Source organism: Carya illinoinensis, chromosome 9 (assembly GCF_018687715.1).
Source record: "Carya illinoinensis cultivar Pawnee chromosome 9, C.illinoinensisPawnee_v1, whole genome shotgun sequence".
Classification (NCBI taxonomy): Eukaryota; Viridiplantae; Streptophyta; class Magnoliopsida; order Fagales; family Juglandaceae; genus Carya; species Carya illinoinensis.
Window position 1 is genome coordinate 4,389,596 of NC_056760.1, and position 12,437 is coordinate 4,402,032.

The following is a 12,437-nucleotide window of genomic DNA, read 5'->3' on the forward strand; positions in this document are numbered from 1 at the left end:
AACATTACTCGTTTCTACCATGATCAATTATCGGAGAGGATGTAAATTATACGCTTCTAGAACGTTTTCGTTCTCTTGATTTTTTCAGGCACGGGAAGGAAATTATTCACTTAAATTTGCACATTAAACATTTCATGTGAAAATGTGGTATCCCTTCGACTAAAAGAAATCAATGGCACTTGATTAGCCATGTTTATTGAGTAATCATCTCTCTATCCTCACTGGGGAAAGAACTTCCATTCTTAAATGGCCCAGTTCAATGTGTATCAATTAACAATCAATTATGCGGGAGGAATTGCGATTACAACCTCGGGCAATCAGCAGATAGTTACATGGATGAACAAGATACAAGAAAATCAGGAATCTCTAATCGAAATCCCGCTCTACACCTATCACTCTCTAAAATCTATCCATCTAAACCTGAAATGTACACCAGCGCTTGGGTAATGATCGGGAAGAACCCCCCATGAAACTGAACAATAAAGTGCCCGTCGGAAAGCCAAAACTGCTTCTCTCACTCTATTCTGTTTTGCCCTCCCAATCTCCAAACGGGGTAGCTGACATTGGCAAGGAGTTAAAGGGCCATGAATGGCAGAAAAGACTATGTGTCAATGTGAAAATCATGCAGCCCGGGCGGAGATAAGGGTGGGATAGCTGAGGGGTGAGAAGCAGCTTCTTCGATTTCCAAGAATTTTCTTACAGTCGCTTGAGATTCTCCGCTGTTACCCATCTTTCTTGAAGTGATCACTCCAGATGTGATTGCCCTAGAAGAGTTACTACTCTCAATGGATTTTAAGAAATGTTCTTTCGACACACTTGTCTGCATTGCTGAAATGACAACAGAGTGAAAAGTTCCAGATTCCCTCAGACCTTGAATAATGACCTGTACAGAAGACTTGAAAAGAGTCTGAGAATATCTAACAACCAAGTAAGGTGCAAAGCAAATAAGTTACTGGGAAGTTTGAGTACAATCAAAATGAAGGTAGACTTTATGGATATTGAACTCACCATTGGAGCATAAACACGAGTCAATATGCCCTTCCTCAAAAGTTTCAAGTTTAGTTCTTTGTCAGCCCACACGATGCGTTCACGGTACCTTTAACAGCAAAGAAGAGTAAGCAAAAACACACATTTATAGAAACCAAAGCTAAGAACGGTTATCTCATTCATAATACACTGTCCTAACTTTCAATAAAAGGTGGCTGTAATAGGCCATCTTGGAGAGAACTTGAGAAAAAAGTGGGTCTTATCACAATCCTACAAATGGGTTATCATTCCCAGCCTTAGTTCACAACAATCAGCACCACTGTTAATGTCAAAAGACCACAAGAAAATCATTAAAACTCAGTGATGTCCAAATGTACCGTTGAATACAACTTGCAAAGGACAGACCATAAAATTTAATTTTCTATGAACTTTATGTATTGAAACGAAGGATGCGAGATTTTGTACATAATCCTCATACCAGCGAAGCATTTCCTCCTCTGTTGCCGTTGAAGCAATTATGAATGCCTGCACGCCCATATAATAGGACATAACTGTAAGCAAGATGTATAATCACACATATGCAGGATTTGTGCTAAAAATATACCAAAATTTTTATAAATTTGTATGGGTGGCCAATTGGCCCAGGCCACAGCAAACCACCCCAACAATCATTTGACCAGCCGCATGGTTGTGGTGGCTGGCCAGCCACCATTTGGTCTTTTATAGGGTTTAAAAAATAGATTGTATGCTCGTTTTTAAGAAAAAAATTAGGACGGGTATTTTAGGAATGTTCATCTAATTCCAATCAACACCATGTGTTGTCGCTAAACCAAACATACCTTAAGATGCGCTGGCACACACTCAACCCCCCCCCAAAAAAAAAAAAAAACCACCACCACCCAAAAAAGCTTAAAAACCTTGGGGTAGTACAAACTTCAACTCAAGGAAAATTCAGGCACCACATGTCGAATCTAATGAAAATGATAACTATGCTCTCTCCAAACTACAAGCAATCTATAAGACATGGTTGCATCAGGTTTAACCACGAGAAAAGAATAGCAAAGGCATCAGAACTCACAGCTCTATCAAACTCCAGCATGAAGCATCTTTTAACATCTTCCTTTGTAGGCTTGCAGCCACACCGATCACGTCTTGAAGTTAAATCAGAAAATTTAGGGTACGTGTAATGCAGAACAGCAGCCTCGTCTAATTTGATCTCACTATAAAAAAGAGCGCATGGGAAAGATGAGTGTAGACAAAACAAATTTCATTTAACCATAAATTTGGAGATAATGAATCAAAGCTAACATATCATTTGTATAAACAGAGACATTTGAAAACTTTGATCAAGACATGCATGGTAATAAACCAGCTGAAATGTAACATAGAATCAACATACTTTGGGGTCTTCATATAGTTGTGCCATCTGTGTGCTCCATTAGGACGAAGATGATCTTGAATTCGAGCAGCTGCTTTTCCATTTCCATAGGTCAAAAAGTAGTTTGGATTGCCACGGGTTGCTTCTTTGTAGTGGCCAAAATACACATCTTTTGGAAGATGGTCATAGTTCTTCTTGAACATCGAGACCTATGCCAAAATAAGATAAGTGATATCAGGCAACAAATGTGTCTGTGTAATAACAGAAGTTGCATATCAAAATAATGGGTTTTAACACTTTGAATTGTCCCAGCATAATTCAAATTGTCAAAAATTGTTTTTCCTTGAAGCAACTTTGAAAATTTTTATTGGAAGCAAGACAAAGACTTTTGAACTTCCTAACCAATTCATTGATTTGACAAAGATTGAAAATGTCTAGGTGGAGAACCCATAATACAGATAAATCTTTTGATCATTCCAACTTCAACTAAAACTAGTGTTGCCAATCTCTATACCATCAGTCATCCAATTTTTTAATCGTGGTCAAGACCATGGGGAAGGTCAAAAAGATTATACCTCACTGAAAGGTTCCTTGATATCATCTCGCTCAACACTGCTCTCCTGAAACACACAATATGCCAACAAAATTTTAAGTGCTGCTATTAACTAGTTTGAAGAAAAGTTTAGATAAAGCTGCTTCACTCACATAGTTTGGAAAAATAACCATATCAACATTTCCGGGAACGTCAGACAGCAATTGTCTCAAAGAATACTCCCGCGTGCCTGCTGGATGTATTAGTTCATCAGTGTCAAGATGGATGATCCAATCCATCCCAGCATCCTAAAATTTTCAAAAAACAGCAACAGCCTCTTATTACATTATGAAAATATAATAAGCATGTCATACAACAGATAAAAATTCAGTAACCTTACCCTTGCCATGACAATTGCCATTTCCATATTTAGAGATTGCTTCACAAACAACTCATAATTACATGGTTTGTAGAAGAAGCTTGCCAACCAAGTCTCATTCCAGATCCGGCTAATCACATAGTTGCAATAACGGAAATTGAAGCATAAATAATTAGACTCGTATTAGTGAAATTGCACAAAGTAAAAAACAAACAGTCTCCTCCACTAATAAATATTGGCTGACAATATCACAGACCACCTCTGAAAGAATAAATATTTCAAGTGAGATAATTTTATTGGTGAGCCAAAAAAGGCGCAATCTAAGTACGAGGGAGTAGTTCAATAGATAAACCTACACTTTTTATATAAGTAAAGTAACTTTTTATTGGAACAAAGAGCAAACATTAATAAAGTCCTAAAAACTAAAACTGAAAGAACAGATCCTGTCATCCCATGATAAAGTGTTCTAAAAAAGAAATCTAAATAAAACCTTTTAGCTTGCTGCTCCTCTAATTCTCTTGTTCTGAATATAACTTTAACTCCCTGAAAAATAAAAACAAAAAATCTTTAACCCATAATAAAAGAAATCGAGAAATTCAAAAAGGGAATTTAAGAGAGAATTTGCAGACATTAAATACAAGGAGGTATTGATCGGTCAATGTAATACACGAAGCAGAGGACTTAGACTCACTGGAATTGTTTCCAAGACTTTAGATACATTTGCGGAGGCAGCCTTCCCTTCCACAAAAAGGAAAAATGTTGAAACTCCAATCACCTTATGATAAAAGATCCAAGGTAAAATCTGCTCTAGACCAGCAGAAGTGCTTGTCGTAATACATATCTGGCATACAGCAAAATTGCCAAGAGAGAGAGAGAGAGAGGCCATAAATTGATCCATGATTCATCAACAAAGTAATCAAATATACGACAACTTTGGCATCAATTCACAACATGAGACATTCATTAATGCATCAAAGGAAATTTATCTCATTTATACAAATGACTAACAAATGCCGAATAGAGATACCTTGAATGTCATGGAAGGAACAAAATATCACCAAAGGAAATACCAAAAACAAACAAAATTATAAAAAAAAAATGATATATTTTATAGGAATAAATATGTGATAGGATAATGATAGGCTTACTACCTCCTACCACCCATTCACTACTCTCTTTATTTTTTAAAGTTTCTTTCTTTTCAGTCGCATCACTCCTCTACTCCTCTGCACTCACACACTCAAGTATTTTAATTTTATTTATTTATTTTTACTTAATGGTTAAGAAAGTGACTATTAGTGAAGTTGTATATATCAATTATCAAAATGAAGGAGAATATCCAAGATTTTTCAGCAATAGGCACAAGCATATTGCTTTCGCAAATTGAAAGTTAACATGCATATTGCCCTGGTCTCAAATATTTCTAATTTCCTCAATCCGTATATTGGACAAAAACTAGAGATTTTGGAGGAAGCCTTATGAAAACACTGAACAAGCGTGCCTAGATATCATCCGGAATTAAAAAGTTAGATTCTTCAAATAGATTCATCATCAATTTCAAATTATATTAATATTTTTTCCCACCATGCAGCTTCTACTTGTCATTTCAGATGCATCAAACGAAATTTAGAATAAATAAAAAATACAAATTATGGATGAGAGTTTTGAATCGAAATTATCTAATAAATAAACCTAAATTGCTAATATTTTGAGTCCAACGAAATTATAATCTACCGCATGACAAAATTTAACAATACACTACTGGTAACAAAACTCACTTTGATTACCAATTGGCAATGGCTCACATGAGTCCTGTCTTATATCTATTCTAATAGTAATTAAAATCACATCTTACCACTCGTGCCAAACCAATATCAGCACAACCCAGATGCCAGATCCAAAAAACCAAACACACCCACCAAAACTCAAACCCCCAGAAACCCAAAAGTCAATACAAGCAAAACCCATAAACCAAATTTAAGCAAAACCAGAACACTTATAAGGCCAATTCAGACAATTACCTTAGGCTTCAGATCCGACCCGTGCCCGAACTTCCAGTCCTTGAAATACGGGAAGACCGGTGAGCGGCTCTGACCCAGAAGATCCACGCAATCGGAGCCCGAAGAGCGAGAAGAATGGGAGGTTCCGGAGCCGGAAACACCCATGCCCGGGAACTCGTTATGGTCTGGGGACCAGCGGGTAATCGGGTCGTTGAGTCCGCCCCGCCATTGAAGAATAAAGGCAAAGGAAGCAAGAGTCAACGAGAGGAGTGTGAGGAGCAAGAGGAGCCGAGAACTGAAGGACTGCGAGGAAGACGACGAAAATGAAGAAGAAGATGAAGAGGAGGTGGTGGGTCTAAGGGCAGAGTGGAGACCCGCCATGAGAGGCTGCAAGGAGAGAAAGTTCGGTGCATATATCGCGATATAAATATATATTTATTTATATATGCATGCAGGTATATCGTCTATGTTAGCGAGTGAGGGGGAGAGATGGAAGCCGACGGAAAATTTGAAACCTGAAGGAAAATGAACCCATCATAGGAACCATTGTTATTGTCTGCTACGGCCTTTTTTTTTTTTTTCAATCTAAAAATAATTAATTATTTTAGTTCAAATTATTTGGGATCATTTTCACTATTGGCTGAAAAAATCTCAAATATCTTTTTGAGCAAAAGTGTGAAATATTTTTATTTATGTTATATCAGTTTGGTTTTATCACAAACTGGACAAAATTTTAAAATTTGAATTAAAAAAACTGATAAAATGAAAAAGATATTTAATATGTATAATATTGTGCATAAAATGGTACATACATATAAAATTATTCAAATAAAAAAAATCAAATTGATAAAAAATACCTAAATGATATTATGAGCATTAAATTAATAGCTTAAAAATAAAGAGATATTAATGGTAGGAAAAAAGCTAGTATGCCCACTAACTTTGACCACTCCATGTGACCGCTCTGTTAAAAAAAAAAAAAAAAAAAAAATTCTTAAAGATTAAAGAAGTGATTAAAAATGTATTGGTGTATTCTTTTTATTTTTTAAAAATATTTAAATATATTAAAAAATGTGAAAACAAAATTAAAAAAAAAAAAAAAAAAAGCCTCAAAATGAGCTAGCAGTAACAGTGAGGAGAGCTACTCATGCAGCAGGGTAGCACAGTAGCACTACTCTAATGGTAGATATGAACTCCATAAGAAAAACCCATAAATTAAGCCTCATTTGTAGACTCGAGACGCCAAGAAAAAAAGACATGAATTGAAAGGCTCCAAACTTTAATTACGACGTTAATATCCATTTAAATCGTGTCTCTTATCGTCAAGGGAATAGATGATAGATAGGCAAGTAGTCATAGCAAGCATCTATCCCATCGATGAAACTTATGCCATACATGCATGACAAACAAACACGCTCCATTAACTCCTCACTTTTCCAAGAAGAAACAGCATTTCATTATGGCAGAGAGCTTTAGGTTAAGGGTTCCTTTTTTTCTTTTGTTTTATGGGTAGGTGGTGCTTAGGCTGTGGTGTTTTGGCTTATTCAGTGAGGTTTGGAGCCTTTTCAATGCTGAACTAATGTCTACTCGATCTGTTAACACGTTAGCACCAAATGAGGATGACGATGACCCACCATACTAATAATAATCATATATATATATTGAATATTGATAGAACTCCCCACCACATTTTACAAGCTGCAATAGAAGATAAAACAAATTAAGAATCTAATATTAATTCGAATTAACCTTTTGCTCGAAAGGGGCAGGAACGCAACATGGCTTGCAACTTGCAAGAGCCAGACAACATGGAGGTAGAACACGTATTGTCTTCATCTGTACTTTGCATTTGTAATGCTATGTATTGACTAATGTTACGTATAATCGTAAATTGTGTAAACAACGTTTAGTCGCTTAAGTAAAATTCACTATTAATTTTTTTTTTCTAAGCTCCATATTTATTATTATTTTTTAAAAATTATTACTTGTACACTCACAACCGCAAATATCATTTCTCTTTGTTAAAATGGCAACAATTATTAAGAAAAGAAAAACTTGGTTTTACCGTCAGATCTGATCCACATTTAAAGCTATACATGTTAAATTATGATCTAACACCTGCATGCATGTTATTTTTAAGCCAAATGGGACCTCTCTCCTTTTCTTTTCTGTTTTTCTAAAGCCCTTGAGTTAATTCCAAAGGAATCACTATCAGTGCCTTGGCCTTAGTCTTAAGATACACGAAATGTAGGTAGATTACAAGCAAAAATGATCTGTTTCATTTTCTATTATTGTTCACAGGTGATGTGCTCTATGTTGTTATGTTGATGCCCAAAATGGGCATAAAAATAAGAGTAATTTCAGATATAAAGGAGAGATACGAGGAAAAGACTCAAGTATTTAGTGGTCTGTTTCTATTGGCAAAAGGAAGTTTTCCACTAAACTGGATCACGATGAACAAAAAGGATGATTCTATAATAGATAAGGAATATGCAGAGCACATTTTCATTTTTTTGTCTCAATACGGCAAATCGCAATGCTTCCAGCCCAAACTATAAGTGAAAGCCACTGCATAAAATAGTAACATTTATCCATAAATGCATTGTTTAACACCAAATACATATATTCTTTTAATGAATGGTATGAACCTCAATTATTTTACAGAAAATAAATCAGTGGAATGTCACTTGCCAAAGAAGCATTATCAGTTTGGCAGATTATGATGACATTTAGAAGCTTAGCTGCTTCAACAATGTGGTATAGAATCAATCAATGTGATGCAAATGAGTGAAAAGAATGTTTTGGATAACCCCTATTTTCGGCAATTGTCTTAATGCATATCACCTCTTCAATAGCTTTAGAACATCCCCAACCAGGTGCAGTGATCCAGTGACAAGAACCTGTAAATCAACAATAAGCATATTGATCACCTGGTTAGCAAGAGTGTCTGTCAAGACGCATGCGGGCTTTGTACTATTATCCTAAAGTGGCATATCATTGACATTCTTGTTTATGAAAAATGGAAAGACGCTTCAATTTGTGCAATTTCCTAAATTTTATTCCAATCAAAGAAGAGTCGAGGGAACTTTCAGGACTAATTTCCTAACCCATATCTCCACGATACCCTATGCTTTCAAGGTCATTCCAACATCAAAGTTAAAATAAGATCAGGTTGCCATTAATCTTACCTGAACTTTTATGGACGGGTTTTCTTTGACACAATCCCGCAGCCATTTTATTGTCAATGGCAATGAAGGCATTACTGCACTGCAAGCAAAATAATTATCCTCGGGACTACAATGAGAAGCATCCTCATAAAGAAATTCATGAGGTGGTAAAATTATTGCATTGTCCATCCTTGCACCCTTGTCATGAAAAGTACCTACTTCTGCATATAAACAGAACAACAGCATGCCAGTCAGATCAATCCTTTCAAGTGCATGTGTAACTCAAACCCAACAAACAATATATTTACAGCTGATGATTTAAAATAATATTTACAAAGGTGCTGGCTAAACATTATGGTTTAGCATCAAAATATGCCAAGCACCTCTTTAATGGAGCAAGTGAGCGCTGTTCAAAGAGACATAATTAATTTAACCCTTTCATGTCTCTTGTTGATTTTTTTTTTTAGAAAGAGGGACGGTACCCCCAATTTTATTGATAGCCATCACTATCTCTTGTTGAATTTATATGGCTACAAATTGTAGTTGATAAACAAGAGAGAGAGAGAAAACTGTGTTGTGTTTTATTAATGAATATTCAACTATACATATACAAGTAGTGACCATTATACCCTCACATTATACATTTAATTACAATATGTATTCCAACACTCCCCCTCAAGCTGGGGCATATATATCATATAAACCTAACTTGGAACAAATAAACTTTAGCCGACTATGACAAAGTGGTTTGGTAAACACATCTGCAAGTTGATCAGCAGACTTCAAAAAGGGTGTAGAGATGTCACCACTGAATATTTTATCTCGAATAAAGTGACAATCAATCTCAATGTGTTTAGTCCTCTCATGGAATACAGGATTAGACGCAATATGTACTGCAGCTTGATTATCACAAAATAACTGAAGGGGGACAGGAGCTGGAAACCCAATCTCATGAAGAAAGTGTTGCAACCATGTCAGCTCACTAGCAGTGTGAGCCATTGCTCTGTATTCGGCCTCTGCACTAGATCGAGCTACTATTGTTTGCTTCTTACTCTTCCATGTAACCAAATTACCTCCTACAAAGGTACAATATCCAGTAGTCGATCTTCTATCTAAAGGAGATCCTGCCCAATCAGCATCTGAAAAAACTTCAATTCTAAGATGCCCATTTGGTCTATACAACAACCCAAGGCCAAGAGCTCGCTTAAGATACCGAAGAATATGGATTACAGCATCCCAATGTGAGACCCTAGGCGTTTGTAGAAATTGGCTCAGTACACTTACTGCATAAGAAATATCAGGTCTAGTGATAGTCAGATAATTTAATTTTCCAACAAGTCTTTATTTTATTTATTTATTTATTTATTTTTTATGTCAGGGAACCTCTCCAAGGCAGGGCCCTTTGGACCCCTGCAGAATAAACTCTAGTCCCGTGCATCGCACCCTCGGAAGTTTCCCTACACGGAACTGGTTAAATCGCTGGCTTTTCACCAGGGGGTGTAGCCCCAAAGGATTGTTTGCACCCATGAGGTGTTGAACCTTGGACTTTGAAGGGAATGAGACCCCAAGACCAAGGCCTTCACCACTTAGGCCAACCCCTTGGGGTTTCCAACAAGTCTTTAATACCGACCTGGATCTCCAAACAACTCACCTTCCTCTTTCAAGAGTTTACGATTTGGATCCATAGGAGTGTCAATGGGCCGTGCACCCAACATGCCAGTTTCTTCCAAAAGATCAAGCACATATTTTCTCTGAGATAGATTGATACCCTTTTTAGATCTACTAACTTCGATTCCAAGAAAGTATCTAAGTTTACCCAAGTCTTTTGTAGAAACTGATCATGTAAAAATTGTTTCAGCTTGGCGATTCCAGCTGAATCACTCCCAGTAATTACAATATCATCTACATATACAATCAATAAGATATGACCTGCATCACTATGCAGATGAGATACCGAGTGGTCTGTTTGGCATCTATGAAGACCAAATGCCATTACACTATCAGAGAACCTCCCAAACCATGCTCGAGGAGATTGTTTCAAACCATATAATGCCTTGTTTAACTTGCAAATTGTACCTCGACACTCCCCCTGAGCAACAAAACCAGGTGGTTGCTCCATATACACTTCCTCATTTAAGTCACCATGTAGGAATGCATTTTTAACATCCAACTGAAATAAAGGCCAATCCAAATTAGCAGCAGGAGAGATCAATACCCGAAAAGATGAAATTTTGGCAACGGGAGAAAAAGTCTCATTGTAATCAATGCCATAAATTTGAGTGTAACCCTTAGCTACCAAGCGAGCTTTCAGAAGTTCCACAGCGCCAGTAGGATGGAATTTGACTGTGTATACCCATCTACAGCCAACAAATTGTTTTCCCGGCGGCAAAGAAACAAGATCCCATGTCCCATTATGGTGAAGAGCATCCATTTCATTTTCCATGGCTGTCCTCTATTCCCGATCAGATAAAGCATCCTGAACTGTCTTAGGAACAAAAACTTTTGACAATTGAGAAGTAAAAGATGAAAAAGATGGAGACAATGCATGACAGGAGACATATTGGCTAATCGGATGTTGAGTAACACAAGAACGAGTACATTTTCGGAGAGCAATAGGTGGAGATTCTGAAGCACTGAGTAACTCAGGGTCTGAAGACGGAAACAAAGTTGGTGGAGGCAGGGGAGCTGGGGTCCGTGAGCGACGCAAGTACACCTGTAGAAGGACAAGAGAAGGCACTGAAGGAGGTTGGGTAATAGTGGGTGACTGTGGAGGAGAAAGGGTTAGAGTAGGTAATGGTAGAGGATCATACTCAACAACCGAAGACGTGTCTGAGAAATAGGGTATGGACTCAAAAAATGTGACATCAGCACTTGTGAAGTAGCGTCGAAGAGCAGAACTATAGCAGCGATATCCTTTTTGTGTTCGGGAATAACCAACAAAGAAACACTTGGCAGCACGTGAATCAAGTTTATCAAAGTCTGGGCCAAGATTATGAACATAGCAAACACACCCAAAGATTTTGGGTGGAAGAGCAAAGGTTGGCAATGAGGGAAACAAAATGGAGAAGGGAGAGGAGCCATCGAAGACAGATGAAGGCATACGATTGATAAGGTGACATGCAGTAAGAATACCATCACTCCAAAAACGTTTAGGAACATGCATGTGCAGTAAAAGAGCTTGAGTGATATCTAACAAATAACGATTTTTATGTTCAACTACCCCATTTTGTTGGGATGTGTAAGAACATAAAGTTTGATGAACAATTCCCTTATTGCTTAAGTAAGCAGCAAAGGCATTAGATTGATATTCTTTAGCATTGTCAGAACGCAAAACTTGAACTTTTTGTCCAAATTGAGTTTTAATTTCTTTTCAAAAGACTTTGAATATGGAAAGGAGTTCAGATCTTACTTTCATCAGAAATAACCATGTCATACGAGAATAGTCATCAACAAATATAACAAAATATTGAAACTTGTTTGATACAATGTTGAATGGTCCCCATATATCAGAATGAACCAATGCAAAAGAAGAATATGCTCAATTATCAACTCGAGGTACAAAAGACACACGGTAGTGCTTACTAAGTTGACATGCTTCACAAGGAAAGGGAGACACATTCCCAAGATCCCTAACTTGACGTTTCAAAAGAGAAAGGGATGGGTGTCCAAGACGGCAATGCCATTCAAAAGCGGAGGAGGAAGTGAGGGCTCGAGTGGGTGACTGCTCGACGTCGAGGTAATAAAGACCACCAGTTTCATGCCCCGTACCAATCTTCTTCCCCGTCTTGAGATCCTGAAAGATACATACAGAAGGAAAAAAATGTCACAGAACATTGAAGGTTTTGAGTGATTTTACTAATGGACAGCAAGCTAAAGGGAAAACTAGGAACATATAGAACGGATGACAGGGATATAGACTCAGTGAACTTGGTGGATCCAATGCCTGTAACTTTAGCAAGAGAACCATTAGCAAGAGTAACACTCTTGGGAAATT

General features: G+C 37.1%; 1 protein-coding gene across 2 annotated transcripts; it reads right to left on the bottom strand.

The window, feature by feature from the left end:
- Positions 1-160: 160 nt before the first annotated feature.
- Positions 161-5,805, bottom strand: LOC122275810 (glycosyltransferase-like At3g57200). Of its 2 annotated transcripts, none has more exons than XM_043085078.1 (11): positions 5,298-5,803; positions 3,968-4,117; positions 3,767-3,819; positions 3,298-3,406; positions 3,071-3,205; positions 2,941-2,985; positions 2,387-2,574; positions 2,066-2,207; positions 1,466-1,512; positions 1,009-1,096; positions 161-883 (listed from the first exon to the last, which is right to left on the bottom strand). In XM_043085078.1, exons 1-11 carry the CDS (start codon positions 5,655-5,657, stop codon positions 602-604), a joined length of 1,599 nt encoding a protein of 532 aa, XP_042941012.1. In that variant the 5' UTR covers positions 5,658-5,803; the 3' UTR covers positions 161-601. The 2 variants fall into 2 exon arrangements, with proteins under 2 accessions (XP_042941012.1, XP_042941013.1); XM_043085079.1 differs by having other exon boundaries at positions 643-828; positions 5,298-5,805.
- Between the last annotated feature and the right edge of the window lie 6,632 nt (positions 5,806-12,437).